Below are 16,222 nucleotides of genomic sequence, written 5' to 3' on the forward strand. Positions count from 1 at the left end.
GTGTGTGTGTGTGTGTGTGTGTGTGTGTGTGTGTGTGTGTGTGTGTGTGTGTGTGCGCCTGCCATGAGGCTGATCTTCAGAGCAGGAAACCACAAGGTCACATCTCTGCAGCCTTTAAAAACCAAAATTATCAGGAGCAGACCTCCCCTTGGAAGTTAGGGTGGGGCAGTAGAAGCATGCATTCATCCTCCCAACTCCTCTCTCCCCTCTTCTGTTGCTGGTTTTTGGTTGAGTTTGTTTTTTTTTTTAAACATAATTGCATCTGCATTATCCTCAGAAAATCTGATGGTCATGTTCTTAAGGGTGAGCATAATTCTTCGAGCAAGTACATGAGGATGATACCACTCCCCGTCTAACCCATGTAGACACAAGACCCAACAAGACATTTTAAAAACCATAACATTTACTAGCCCCAAACTCAAGGACCATATTGCAGCAATTGGAGAAAGAGAAAGGCCAGTACTAGCATTGCTGACAATCATTTAATGATAGCTTACATTTATACAGCACCTACTATGTGGCAGGCACTGAGCTAAGCACTTTACAAATATTATCTCATTTGATCCTCAACCCTGAGAGGTAGATGTTTTTATTATACCCATTTTACTAATGGGGAAACTGAGGCAAACAGAGGTTAAGTGACTTGCCCTAGGGTCATACAGCTGGTAAGTGTCTGAGGCCAGATCTGAGCTCAGGTCTTCCTGACTCCAAGCCAGGCACTCTATCCACTGTGCCACCTAGCTGCCCTAGATGGTGATGTCTGCCTCTCATATGGAATAAGAAGAAAGAATGAGTAAGGAGCAGGTGGATAGAATGAGGAAAGCAGAGAGCTTTCCAGTTTTTCTCAAGGCTGGTTTTCACAATATAACTTCAACATTTACTTTAAATGGTATGGTATCCCCAGAGTATTATACATGCACATATTAAAATACAAAGACCTATTCATGAGATCATAAGATCATAGAATGTAGAAATGGAAGAGATTATGGAGACCATAAATTTCAAGACCCTGATTTTACAGATGAGGAAACTGGGAACAGAAGAAGCGATGCGATTTACCAAAAGTCACACAACTATCATGAGGGGTAGGGGAAGAGGAAGGGAGGGAAGGGGAATAAGCATTTATTAAACTCCTATTATGTACCAGGCACTCTGCTAAGCACTTCACAAATTTTATCCCATTTGATCCTCACAACAACCCTAAGAGGTAGGTGTTATTATTATCCCCATTTTACAGTTGAGAAAATTTAGGCAGACAGAAGTTAAGTGACTTACCCAGGATCACACAGCTAGTAAATTTCTAAGGCTAGCTTGGAACTCAGGTCTTCCTGACTCCAAGCCCAGCGTTCTCTTCACTGTAACATTAGCTGCTTCTATAGTAGACAGCTTGGATAGAATTTGAATACAGATCCTCTGATTCCCACTCCACTCTTTTGTCCTCTGCACTATGCTGCCTTTCAAAGGTCACTAGAAATGATTTTTTTTTTTGATCCAGTATTGTGGTTTAACTACTTCTCTATTCCGTTTTCCACCAATGGCAAATAATTGAAAAATTTTGCTTTGTAATTGTGTGTATGTACTTGTATATCTTGGGTTGTTAAATATCAGCCTCCATATTCTATTATATTACTAAATTTCATACTATATTATAGAACATACTATGAATCTTGAATCCTGGAATCCCTGCTGCTTCCAAAGCCAATTCAGAATAAGAATGTTTAGAAACAAATCACAATCACATTTGAGTGAGCAGGGAAAAGTTGTAGGGGAGAAGGAGAGAGGAACCCTACCCATAGAGCCAGAACCTTCACCCCACTCCTAAATGATATTCTCTCTGTCACACACACACACACACACACACATTTCATGGAAAATAAAGACTTGAATCCAGCTTTATGCATGTTCATGGAACTCAAACTCTCAGAGCCAACACGAGGTCCTTGATTACACTTTTCAGCTACTCACCTCCAAAAAAAAAAAAAAACCATACCTCAAAGACCATCTAGGCTAACCCATTTTACAGATGATGAAACTGAGTCTTAGAAAGGTTGAACTAAGCCTATGGTCACACAGTTGGTGAAGTGTCAGAAGCAGGATTTGAATCCAGGTCATCCTGACTCTAACTCCAGCTCTGTAACCATTGTGCAAGAATGCCCCCAGTATTTAAGGTATTTTCTGCTATTAAATGCTACCTCTGGGAAAGGTAATGAGATTGAGCTATTATCAATCACTCATACATTAGTATGAATTAGTTCACTGGACATTTTCCAAGAGACCTGGGGGGAGGGGTGTGAAATTTAATGAAGGACAGGGGAAAAAGGCCACGTGAGCACTGGCTGGGAGATGGAAATTTCAAAGGTAACTTTGGCCAATGGCCCAGCTCAGTCACAGACCAGCTCTGCAGTAAGGGAACCTGCATGAGAGATCCAGTTTGGCTCCCTTCACAGTGAAAACAGCCCCAAGCGTGGAGGTTTTAAATGAAAGTAGGTTCTTAGGAAGGATCAAGAACTACTTGGACGTCATCCTTTAACTCGAGCGTGTTAGCGCACTTCGAATCTTTTGTTCAGGTGGGCTATCCTCTCCTGCCTGCGTTCTCATTGTCAGGCTGCTGGGGCATCTGATACACCCAGCATCCTGAGCGCGCGCATTGGTCTGCCTTTTAGCCTTGTTATTTTTTTTCTCCTCTACTTCCTTTCGCCCTCCACGCGCTGGTCCAAGCTGCGGAGACTTCCTCCGTCTCTGATACTTGCCCAATCGCCGCTTGCTGATCTTTCTCTTTCTCTCTTTGTTTATGTCTGTACCTCTTTCTGTGTGTTCTGTAGAGGATGTAGCAAATTTAACAGCCAGTGATGTGATGAATCGTGTAAACCTTGGATATTTGCAAGGTAATTCTGCGCCCCCCAGAGAGTCGAGCCTGACTCAGAGCACACAAGCGTGATAGGAACATGCCAGCTCCCTCCACTGACCGGTGCCTCCCCAACCAGCCCCTCCCTTTCTGGTTGGGTTGGGCTACAGCAGAAGAAGATAGAGGCATTTGGGACCCTGAACTAAAGGGTACCCCTGAAAAGAAAATAATATTCAAATAAAGACCAGGGGCTGAGCTTGATACCCAAATCAGTGCTCTGGAAAGCAGGGGTTATTATCCCCATTTCATAATAAGGAAACTGAGGTACACAGAAGAGCGACTTACTCAGTGTCTTACAGCTAGTTCGAAGGGCTAGGGCAAAGTCAGAACTGGAACTCACGTCTTCTGACTCTCATTCCAGGGTTGCTTAAGCTTTCCCCTAAACCAAACTCTCTTAAAGGGGTCCTTTTCCAAAGATAATTCTAAAACTAAAACAAAAATCCCAGATGTAAGCACTGTGGTCCTTGGGCGGTAATAATAATGACCCTCAAGTCCTGCTCAATACTTCTGATGGAGCAGTGAGGGCATTCTCTTACCCTGGACTTATACTAGACAGAAGGGCAGACTCACTCACTTTGCGCTAAGACCAGTTCCGGGAAAGAACAATCAATGAAAATTCTCTTTGAAGAATGTTGTCCAATAGAGGCCCATGCTTGACCTTTTATAACCAATTAGCAAATTTGTGTATCAATTGTTGCTTTGGAAATGGGGGCTTCTGGTAGAAAATAGAACCCTGGAGAAGGAGTTGAGAGCCTGGGTTCCAGTCTCAGCCCTGACACTTAATAGCTAAGTGAACAAGGGCAACTCCATTTACACCTCTCTGAGCCTCAGTTTCCTCTATAAAATGATAATCTCCATCTATATGATAATTTCCATCTATAAAATAATAAGAATACTTATACTACCAACATCACAGGGTTGTTATGAGAAAAGCATTGTAGAAATCTGAAAGTGCCATAGCAATGTGACCTATTATTTTCATTACCTGAAATCAACTTTTATATCCTATATCATTTTTGCTATTAATTTATTTAAACAAATTTGCCATAGTTAGTAGCAAGGAAATTTCAGCCCAGCCTCCTCCAGAATTGTGCCATGTTCCAAATTCGTATCTGAGTTGGTTGAGCTTTCTATTCTAGATTGGGGCTTTTTTCCTTTTTTGTGTGTCCTGGATCCCTCTGACAGTCTGGTGAAGCCTATGGACTCCTTCACAGAATAATGTTTTAATTTCACTTACGTAATTACAAATTTGTATAATTGCAAATATAAGTAAATACAGCTACCAAAATTTTTTTTAAAAAGTTCATGTACTCCAGGTTAAGAATCCCTGTTAGATGTAATTCATTAATGTTAAACTTGGAATTCTAATCAAAAGGCTCCATCAATTCCAGCATCCCTTTAACAAGAATAACACTAGGCTTGGAAGGAGCTGAGAGTTGAAAGCCTTCTACTCATTTTCAGCTATCAGTCCTTCTATTTGGGGTAACTCAAGGGGAGAGGCTGCTCAGTAGGGTCTTTCCTCCCAGCAGTCACTACCTTCCTTTGTCACTAAAACAAAGGCCCCTGAAACTACCACATGCCTGACACACTCCTCAGCATTTCCAGAGGAGAGGACTTGGCTTTAAAACTTATCCAGAGCCAGAGGTTTAAGCTAAGTTTAAGTATTTCTCCTAGAATTGGAGGGAAATCCACTGCCCAGTAGTGGTTAGAAATACCCTAAACCAGGAGTTCTAAACCTTTTTTGTGTCCTCGACCCAATCTGGTAAATCTGGCAATCTGGTAAAACCTATGGACCCATTCTCAGAATAGTGTTTTTAATGCATAAAATGAAATACATAGGATTGCAAATGAAACTGATTATATTGAGATAAAGTTATTGAAATACTTTTTAAAATAAATTCATGGGTTCCAGGTTAAGAACTGCTGTCCTAGACTGAAAGGCAGCAAGGTTCTGGGGATGTTTATATTAGGCCTCTAGAGCTGCGGAGATCAGGATGGCCAGTCTAACCTCTTACAGTTTGAGGGAATTGAATGTGCTTGGGTTTATGGGTTCTAGCCCTGGCTAGAACACAGTGGATGGGAAAAGTTGGCATTTTCTTACGATCGTGTGCTTTTTCTTTTGTGCCCCCCACCTCCCTACAAAGACCTGGTTCCAGGAATGATTTTCATGGAAGGCCCATGCCTCTATAGTATACTGCTACTTTCTGGATGATGCTGGCCAAAGCTGAGATTCACTGTCTATCCATTTCCTCTTCAAGCCAACTTCTAAAAGCCCTTGGCTTGGGGACACCGATTCCTAAGGCTCAGGACTCTCTCCTTTTGTAGGCTGCTTCTCCATAGCCAATGATGAAGTCTGCCCTGGAAATGGTATCTTTGGTACCTACACTGGTCTGTCCTAAGGCCATACAGCCCCAGAACAGTGGCAGTATAGTGCATGGGTGAACGCTTGTCTACAATGCATGATGTCATTTGACAAAATGACTTCGCCATGAAATGGGGAGGCTCACCCACAGTGCCCCATACACCCCCCTCCCTATCATGCCACTGGCTGTACCCTGAGGATGACTGAGATTGAGCAGGTCCTATTTATCCTTCATCCCACCCTCCTGGTTCTCTGCTCCTCTTTCCCCATTCCTTCCTTACTGTAAGGCTCCTGGGCAGGATACTAGCAGTGCTGATGGGCAAGCACATCTCCAGCCCTGTGATATTCTTATGGACAGAACAGGAACATATGGTCATGCCAGGAGGAAAACTTGATTTTCTACCCTCAGTGCATTTGTTATCATCCCTCAGAGGATTCACTGAAAATATCCCAGAGATTATTAATACCAAGTAACAAATTCAATTAAATATTTCAATCTAATAAAACTTGGTTAAGTGTCCATTGTGGACAAGGCCCTGGGCCTCACTCTTGGCCTAAAAAGATAGATAAAGATCATGTTTTCATTGATCTTATAATCTAATTGCAGGGAAGACATTCACAGATCAATATGAAGGAGAGTGAGATACATACACTATAAAATGATTATAGCAAATATTTATTATGTACCTACTCTGCATTTGACCTTTTGGGGAAGACACAAATAAATAAGGTATAGTCCCTGCTTTCAGACCTCAAAGTTCAGAGACACAAGGCATATATACATAAAAAGAGAAATCGATGTAATCTGTACCCAAAGAGTAGAACATGGTGTTTTAGGAGTTTAAGAAGAGTCACTGGACTGAAGGGTTCAGGATAGATCGCACAAAAAGGTGAAATTTGAGGGGGACCTTGATGGATGGGTTAGATTTAGACAGGAAAGAGGAAAAGGCAGATTACTCTATAAGCCAATGATTCTCAAATTTTTTGGTCTTGGGTCTCCTTTACGCTCTTAAAAATTATTGAGGACCCCAAAGAGCTTTTGTTTACATGGGAGAAATTTAAAATGACAGATCTTTAAAGAGTTATTAAATCGTTTAAAATAATAGAAAGCCCATTACATGTTAATATAAATAACATATTAGTATGAAAAATAACTATTTTCCAAAACCAAAAAAAAAGGCAAGAAGAATGGCATTATTTTACGTATTTTTGCAAATCTCTATAATGTCTGGCTTAAAAGAAGACAGATTCTCCTGTCTGCTTCTGCATTCAGTGTGTTATATATGATATATTGTTTTGATTGAAGTATATGAAGAAAATCTGGCTTCACACAGATACACATTGGAAAAGGGAGGAATATTTAATAGGCAAATAACATCTTAATAGTATTATGGAAGTAGTTTCAACTTTAAGTATCCCCCGAAATAATCTTAGAAACCCCCAGAGGTCCTTGAACTTTGAGAACTGCTTCCATAAATGAAGGCATTTGAGGTGAGAATATACCTGGTATATTCAGAGGGAGGTGAATTTAGTACCATAGTTCTATGAATGAGATCATCCTTAGTCAGTGGAGAGATAATTAAACCAAGGAACAGAGCTCTGATCCTCCCCAGCCTTTTCCACCTAATCTTCCAACACACCAAAAACCCACACCTTGTATAATCAAGTGTCAGAAATCAGGGCTGATATTAGTTTGCCTACCAGAAAAATGCCTTTCTTTGCACAGGGAGATGGGCTTACACAGGTCTGTGTCACTATTTATGCTATGTCTTTAAATGGATCATGTGTCCAAGTAGGGCAATAGAAACATTTAGAAAGATGGACCTGAACAAAGAGAATTTAAAAGGACAAAAGGAAAAAGTGTTGGAGGAGAAGAAATTGATAAGTAAGATCACCTTCACAAAACTGGGCCTTGCCAGATCTCATTTACAAGTCACTAGGCACACTGGAGGTATTTAGCAAAAATCTGCTAAATTTAATTATACTTTTTTATTTTATTTAAAAGAACCTAATCCAAATGCTGATTGCCAGATTTTCAGTTTCCAAGCTTAAAAGCAAACACAGGGTAGTTAGAAGAAAGCAGTTTATAGTCTGGTGCCCTTCCTTCCTGCCCTCCAATGCTGGGTACTAGGGTTCCCGCTAAGAAGCCTTACAGAACATGACGATGCCCTGTCCTTCCCCACTCCTACCTGGCCTCACCTCTCCATCCATCCCTCCATCCTGTCCCTGACGCACCTTGCCCAGAACTGTCTCAAGCATTTGGAAAGCCATGTTGATGCATTTCTCCATGTAATGTAAGTTCTCCAGCTCCATGACCTGCTGACACATATACCCTTGCTGTCTGCTCTGTCCCTCATAGCTGAACAATGGCACAAGCCACCCCCAACATCCACATTTCTCTCCCTCACAGTTCAGGCGTTTTGCTATTGAGGTCAGTTGCATCCACATTGGCGGTTGTACCGGTGGCTTGAAATAAGGTGGCCCAGTGGAGAAGGTGAATTTTCTCCAATGCATTAGCAAGAAATAGGAAAAAATATATATATAAGCATGGTTTTAATAATATCAACTTAGATTTGTTTTACAGTTTATAAAACTTTACAGGTTATAAAATGTTTTACATTTTTAAAAGCACTTTCACATTCACCTCTTACAATAGCCATCTGAAGAACAGGGCAGGGATTGTTACCCTGCTTTGAAGAGGAGGAAAATGAGAATGCAGAAAGATGAAGAAACATGCTTGAAGTCACATGGTTAGTTAGGAGTAACATTTGGGTCTTTCTACTCTTCCATGTAGCCTGGAAGAACATCTTGCTCATTCACTAAGTAAAAACTCTGACTAGATTGCTTACTTTTAGCTGGGAACATTTCTTAGTTAGCTGCTGCCTTATAAGAATCCTAAGCCTTATTCAACCTCTGGATTCTCTATTTTGAAGAAACAGCTATCATTAAAATGGGAGAATCTGAGATTTGGCTATTTTATTTGACTTGGCCAGGTTTGTTTTTTTTGTTTGTTTTTTGTTTTCTCTCTTTTATTGGATATAGCTTTTTTGCCACTGAAGTAAATGCTGATGTGATTGTTTTCTCAAGGGCAAGGTAAGACTCTGACTATAGATATGAAGAATAAACAATCTGACTGAAAGAATAAGGTTGGTCACAGCTGCTAAGTTACTGAGTGTCTCCTAGGGCAAGGGGCTGTCCTACACTTTGTGCCTACATTACCAAGTTTTGCCAGGTTTGTTTTCTGTCAAAAATCAGCAACTTCTAGTAGGAGAAAGTTCATAATCAATTTCATTTTCAGATAGTTCTGTTAGAAAGTTTTCCTTTATTTGAAACATATATTTGACATCACAAGGACATCTTCAATGGGAACAAGAGGTGAACTAGCCATGTAGTGAGAACAAGGAATAACAGTAACCCGTATTGTGCCAACATCCCTGAAGACCTGGGGCAGGCCTGCACAACCTGCAGTCTGCTGGTCACTTACAGCCCTCGGGCTGCTTGTGGCACACCAAAGGATTGTGGGCAGCCAAGAAAAATGTATAGGAAAACATCCTTTGTATGTAGAGGAAATCCTTTGACATGCCACAAGCAGCCTTTGGGCTGTAAGCAGCCAGCAGACCTCAGGTTGTGCAGGCCTGACCTAGGAAAGACTTCCAGAGCATTGAGTGAATCCTCCTTGGAGGATTTATAGGAAAACATGGACAAGAATCACACAGAATTTGAAAATGTAGGTGGATATGACTCCATACTGAGGAGAAAGTATCAACACAAATGAGATCAAATTATTGAAGCATTTAATACATGCCACTGCCACTGACTCTTTCTTATAAACATATTGAATAACAGGACTTTTAAGAGTTGAGGAGACTACAAATGTTTAGCCTGGAAAAAAACTTCAGATACATATAAGTACCATTTTCAAACATCTGTCATGTAGAAAAAGGAAGAAACTGAGCTCTCCAAGGTATTGACTAAATGTGACCATTGACTAAATGTGACCATGACTAGGAAAAATAGGGGGGGTCTTCTTTTCTTTGTAACTGGCAAGGAATTCCTGGGTTCCAATGAGGTGGGATGAGGGGGCAAGGAAGTGAGTGGAGAGGAGAAAGGAATAGAAGCTAACTGTGCTTTTTTAAATCTTTGCTGCATCCATTCATGACATAAATTGGCTCCCTGCCCTCTCCACCTTCCAGATAAGAGTGAACTTACTCAACAAACACTTCCTGAGCTCAGCCGTGAGCTAGGTGATGTGATAGATAGAAGGTAATACCGTCTTGCCTTTGAGGAGCATACGGTGAACAAGACTGGTACATATGGAAAGCTAAACAATATAAGAACTAACACCATGAAGCCTATGCCAGGGTGGGAAGGGAGGGAAGGAATAAGCATTTATTAAGCACCTCCTATGTGCCAAGCATTGCACTAAGCAATTTACAAACATCTCTTTTGATAAGGTACCCAAGGAGTTGTACAGATAGTAAGCATTCCAGGAGCCCAGAGGAAGGAGCAACTCTGCTGGTCTGGGGTAGTCAAAGAAAGATCCATGAAGGAGGACAGACTCTGGCTTGAAAGCCTGGAAGACTGATAGAAGAGGACATAGATTCAGAAAGAGGATAGCAGACCCTGAAAACAAGTATAGAACTCTCGGATCCCAGAAGTCTTCATGGTCCTTCAAAAGACTCCCTGTGCCATAAATGCTTCAATACTTCAATGGAGCCAATATAAATATTCCATCACTGATGCAGACAGCAGCCCCTCCATACCCGCTCATCCTTGTCCATGTCTTTCTATAAATGCTCTGAGAGGATCCATCCAATGTATTGAAAGCCTTCCTCCATGACCTTTCAAATTTCCTAGATGTCAGAGCACCACTCAAATTATCTATCGAGCTCACTCCCTGCTACTGTATAACTAATCCATCTTGTTTTCCAGTCATGCATGTCCTTGATAATGCATTTTGCAGTCATCACAGATAGTGAGCAACACCCAACTCAGACTCAACCATGGATCTTTCCACTGTTCTTTGAGTCACCTGAGATTTTCATTCTTCTGAGATCATGGTGTCCTATGATTTCAGCAATAGAACATCACCAAGAGAATGTTGGTATTAGAAATCCAGGCTTTTATGGCAAGGTGCAACCTGTGATCATTGAAAATGCTGAATATCTTCCCCATGGTAATCCAGCTTCATTTCCCCTTCTTTAACTTTATCCAGCTCATTATCCATGGACTAACCCAAAGGGCTGCTCATCTATCTCCATGTTATAATCTGGCAATATGCATTCTTCTTCAAACTGGAGCCATTTTGTATTGTTATCATAGATCACCATGGCCAAGATAAAGAAAAAAGAACCATCCCCTACTGGGCAGCCCACTGGTGATGAGCTCTTCTATACAAAATTAGGCTGGTCCTTAAATAGCAGACATAGGCCTGTACCTGAAGCCTTTTCATCTTTGTAGAAACAGCCAGAACTTAGGCTCCACTGACATAACCTTCAGGGACATGGGGCCACCTTTGCACTAGGATGAAATCTCAGAGGATTTTTGTGCAGGTCCTCTGTGATCACGTTTATAAAAATAAAGGAATCACTTCCTTCTTCTAACCTAGCCAAGCAGCAGCCCCGGGTCAGAAAAGTGACATCATTGATTCTGTTCCCTTTTCAGATGAGATGAATGACCACCAGAATACACTGTCCTATGTCCTTATCAACCCTCCACCAGACACAAGGCTGGAACTGAATGACATCGTGTGAGTACAACAGAATCTTGCTCATGAGAGGAGGGATTGCCTGGGGAGAGGGGTGGGGAGTGGGGAGAGAAAGGGCTGTATTTGCCTATTATCATTGTAACCCATTCTCCCAAATCAGAATGAGGAATTTGTGTTCCCAGAATAAGTTCCTGAAGTGACATTATGGACACAGAATTATATCAACAGGCAGAACAAAGATGAAAACATAGTCTCTGCCCTTTGAGGGACTTATAGGCTAGTAAGGATACATTCTTCATTACTGAAAGAATGTGTGATATCATCAGTGTGAGCACTCACCCCACCAGTGCAGGCTGCATATCCTTCCTTCTATGCCTTCATCATTTAACAAATGGATATAGTGCCCAAAAATCACCCACCTGATGACCAACCTTCTAATAATGAGCTTCTCCAAACTTTTGTTATTATTGTTGTTTAGTCATTTTCAGTCATGTCCAACTCATTGTGACCCCATTTAGGGTTTTCTTGACAAAGATATTAGAGTGGTTTGCCATTTCCTTCTCTAGCTCATTTTATGTATAAGGAAACTAAGGCAAACAGGGTTAAGTGACTTGCCCAGGGTCACACAGCTAGTAAGTGTCTGAGGCCATATTTGAACTCAGGAAGATGAATCTTCCTGACCCCAGGACTGGCACTGTATCCACTGCACCATCTAGCTGCCCCCTTCCAAACTCAGCTAGGCTGGTTCTTGGACAATATATATACAGTATAGCTAGACCCATCCTCAAAACCTCTCCATTTGGTAGGCCCTGACAAGATTTTTTCTTTCATGTAGTCTTCAAAAACTCAAGGTCAAAAGAGGTGGAGGACCACATGAACAAAATGTTGCAGAGGCTGTTAGATGAGGCTGTTTCGTGTATCAGTTTTGCTTAACAGTTTTTCTTTCTTGCAAGGGAGTATTCAACTGGGAAAGGGGAAATATCAGAAAATAATAACTGGTATAAAAAACACAAGGCATTGATAAAACATTAAAATTCTTGTTTTGAGAACCTATGGTTATTTTATATCATATTACATTGTCAGAGGAAGAACACATAAAGCACAAGTCAGTGTGGTATCAATGAATGATGGGTAGATTAAGACCTTGGAGATGAGTTAATTCTTAATAATGACAAAGTGTGAGATATGGTCATATCAGTGAATGACTGAAGTAAAATGAAAAATGAGTCATTGAAGCTGAAGAGCTGGAGGAAGTATGAGGTCAAAGGGAAAGGCTTTTTGGGGGGGGGACTAGGCAGTGGGGTTGAGTGACTTGCACAGAATCACACAGCTAGTAAGTGTTGTGTGTCTGAGGCTCGATTTGAACTCAGGTCCTCCTGACTCCAGGGCCGGTGCTCTCTCCACTGCACCACTTAGCCACCACAGAGGGAAAGGATTTGAAACATGAAATTGTTAAAGATTGTGACAGGAGACAGCAAATCTAGGAGCCAGGTACCAAAATCAATGAGAAAAGTCTGAGGGTGGCCTAGTGGTTGGTAGACAACATCAACAAAGATAGGAGAGAGTGATAGTCATAGGTTGCATAAACTGAAAAGAAATGTTAGGTCCAGAAGAAGCCATGGAAGGTAAGAGCACGGTAACCCCTTCTGGCTATCAGAAACCAGGGAAATGGAAGAAGAAACAACTTAACTTTGCAAAAGATTGCAAGAATATGGTGATACTGGGGAGAGCTAGGTTCGCATTCGGATAAGATGGTAGAAAGAGTGGTCGATTCTAATCAGTTTAATTCACTGGACATTTAAGAGCCCACTATATGCAAGGCATGGTGCATAATACTGGATGTGCAAAAAATAAAAATGACATAGAACCAGCTGTTAGGAATCTTCCAGTTTAGGAATGAGTATGGCACCCACACAAATAAGCATAATACAAAGGAAGCCGTATCTGGACAAAATACTCTAGAAAAATTTGAGGGAGAGATCAAAGATGTATTGAGCACCTACTATGGGTGTATCATTGTGGTAGGCACTATGAGGGAGAAATAAAGGAGTAAAAGATACCCTGCCCTCAAGGACCTTACATTCTGGTTTGGGAAACAGGACATGAGAAATTAGGAATAGCACAAGAAGACAGTGCGTAGTCACGAACCATGCTATATGACATCGACCCCAAATACTGCAGAAGTTCAGAGAGGCTGGAGATCAAGGTTCAGGTGGAATGGTTGGGGAAAATTACTTAAGTTGGTTAGACTTGGCTAGAAGGAGAGGGGAAGGAAACAGCATGAACTAGGCTCACCATAGGCACTTAAATGCTTGCAAGCTTGAAGGAAAGGTGAGAAGAGAGAACATTATTATTACCCTAGGGTTGAAAGTAGACAATTGTTCCTCCTCTGCCTCTTTCCTTTCTAGGTATTTAATCCGATCAGACCCCTTAGCCCACGTCACCAATGACACACACAGTCGGAAAAGCAGCTGCAGTAATAAGTTGGAGCCATGCCACCCTGAGACACGAGATGAGACACAACTCTGAGATCTACGTTGGCTGCTGCCACCACCACTAATGCATGGAACTTCCCATCATCCAGGTTGGGGTTTGCCTTTGGTTTGACTTTCTGGAGACAGAAAAAAAAAAAACAGGCAAAGGGTGTAATTTCCAGTGGTGACCCATGGAACCTATGGAGTGCTGAGCTGCTCACCTGACTGAGGACTCCAGAGCTAACCTCCATGGAGGAAAAAACCATACTGCAGCCATTGTGGTGGAACCCCTCAGAAAGGAAGTTCCTTCACCTTCAAACCTCCAGGGTGAGACCTCACCTGCCTGGAACAGCCAGGAGCTGTTGAAGTTATTGTTTTTAACCTTTTTTTAACTTTTAAACATATATAATACATATATATCTACACATGTGTACCGCAACTAGTGAAACTATCCTTGCTGGAACAGAAGGGAGTGCCTCAGAATGATAACCTGGAGACAGCAAAATGTGCAAAGCACAGTTTGTTCAAACAATCAACTAAAGAACTATGCATAGGGTGAACCTCAGGGAGAGAGAAAGGGAGGTTATATCAGGTGAGAAGAAATTGAAGTTGTGGTCTTGGAACCATTCACACTGTCCTGATATGCCACCTGTCTCTAACACAAGAAAGTGAGAGTTGAGGGGCTGGGAGGGGAGGGGGTGGGAAAAGAGTCAGATATTAGAAAACAAGCACTTTGAAGTATAATTCTAATTGACATTGGCCAGAGAAAATGCTTGGTCTCTCCTAAAAACACAGGAAAGGAAAGATTCAAGATGTGGTCACAACAGGCTAAAAGATACAACAATTCAAGTAGGTACAATAGGTCAGGTGAGCTGCCTGGTTCAGAAACCTTGACACTGTAGCATATATACATATATATATACACACATATATATATCAAGGGGCATTCACGGCTCTATTAATTACTTGGAAAGGAGGGTGGGGGGCCCAGTGGTTAAGGGACAAGACTTTTAAGACCTAAGGGAAGCTGGGTTGGATTCTATCATTCTCTCCTATTCCTATCCTCTAAAGTTACAACTGATATCTCACCTATGACTCCTCAGCCCTAAGGAAGTGATTCTATCTTCCCACAGTATATGGGACTGACTTGTTAGAGATGGAGTAGTGATCGTAATAAGGAGAACAGGAACTGATCATCTACCCCTAGGGAAGTGTCACTAAAGTCCTAGAAGGCTTCATCTCTTCTCTCTCCTCTTTCTAACTGATTCAATCAGTCAGTACTTAATGGGCACTTTCTTAGTATAAGGATCTATGTTAGATGTAGAGATGAGTAAGACATGTTCCCCGCCCTCAGGAAGTACACAGTCTAATTAGGGGAGTCATGTCAAAATCCTTTTCTCCTACCTTCGCAGAATATCAGAGCAGGCAGGGACTTGACAGACCAATTAGTCTTATCCAAACCTGATCAAGAATCCCTTCTACCACATTCCCAGCCAATCATCATCCAGCCCTCACTTGAAGATTTCTCATGAGGTCCTCTCAAAGCATCTCACTCCTCTTGTGTATGCCTCTATTCCTTTCTTTTTTTTCCTCCCCATCCCCTGTTTCCCTAGTCCTGTCAATGGCCTCCTCTCAAACCTACCTCCATTCTACTTCAAACTAACAAAGTTAGTGCCCCCTAGCATACATATTTATGGAAGAAGTGCAAAATCTTTTGAATCTGGATTAAGAGGAAAAGGATGTAGGCATCTGTGGAAGGCATTATATTCTAATGGCACTGGGGAGATGCCCCCAGTATATCAGGATAGAGAACAAAACCCACCCCTTCTTTGGAAGGAATTTGATTCACCAGACCCAGGAATTTATCATACTTTTGACCTCTCTGTTGTGAGAGCTGGCAAGTCGTAGCCAATTGTATATATTTTCAATATGGAAAACGGGGTGAAATGCCGAGTATTGACCTTCTAGAGAGATGAGGCAAATAGGAAGGAGGAACCAGCCTCTGAAGGGCCTTCTAGTTCTCAGATTCTAGGAGGAAGCATGATGACTGACACTTAGGGTTAGCTGGGTTAATGTCATTTCATGGGAAAAGAAACCAAAGTTACATATTTTGTGTGACTGTTAAACGCATTGGATTTTTAAGGTCTTGAGTCTTTCTTAGGATGCCCAGAAGCCAGATGAATGGGTGAGATGAATTTAAACCCTGTATTAAAACAAAGAAAAAGAGGGGAAAATAGTATAAAGCACAATTTTCACCCCAGAACTGCTTGATGATTTCAAACTGTTGAGAAAATTTTCCATTTAAATATGAGAGGACTGGGATTCTGAGTGACTATTCATTTTCAGGAATTCCTGAGATCCACACAGGGAATAAATGTTTTATCAGGCATGTTGCTGGTTTTAAGGTCAGTGTTGGATCCTTTTCATTACATTGATATGTACTATTAACCTACTTGTGTTAAGCTACATTCCAGTTCTTCAAAGTAAAATTTTAGTCCTGGAACAAAGTAATTCTTGGAGAGCTGGTCACAAGCATTCCTTGAGAGACTTACATTCCTAGACTTCTTTGACCCCAATCCTCATGGTACCTCAACCCCAATCCCAAAAATAAGGTTGTTTGCTGTTTTCCTTGACAAGGAATTGCACCAGTGCTGTTGTTTGCCTTGGGCTAGGTCAGGGTCATTTCCCTAGGTCATGTTTCAGGATGTACTCTTTTGAGTCTGGGGTGGTGGCTAGAGGAGCAGGCTCATGAAGACATGTAAAGACAGTGCTCA

At 41.5% G+C, this 16,222-nt stretch overlaps 1 protein-coding gene across 4 annotated transcripts in view; it reads left to right on the forward strand.

The window, feature by feature from the left end:
• Positions 1 to 13,559, forward strand: part of KCNT1 (potassium sodium-activated channel subfamily T member 1) — a 186,531-nt gene extending 172,972 nt beyond the window's left edge. For 3 of the 4 annotated variants that reach the window (XM_027869624.1, XM_027869625.1, XM_027869626.1), the window contains 2 exons: positions 10,932 to 11,016; positions 13,383 to 13,559. In XM_027869624.1, the coding sequence (XP_027725425.1) occupies positions 10,932 to 11,016; positions 13,383 to 13,503 (206 nt within the window). In that variant the 3' untranslated portion in view covers positions 13,504 to 13,559. Of the gene's footprint in view, positions 1 to 2,822; positions 2,886 to 10,931; positions 11,017 to 13,382 lie in introns of all 4 variants that reach the window. The other variant, XM_027869623.1, reaches the window with a different exon arrangement.
• The last annotated feature ends 2,663 nt before the right edge of the window (positions 13,560 to 16,222 follow it).

This window comes from Vombatus ursinus, unplaced genomic scaffold (assembly GCF_900497805.2).
Source record: "Vombatus ursinus unplaced genomic scaffold, bare-nosed wombat genome assembly UNPS02014793.1, whole genome shotgun sequence".
NCBI lineage: Eukaryota > Metazoa > Chordata > Mammalia > Diprotodontia > Vombatidae > Vombatus > Vombatus ursinus.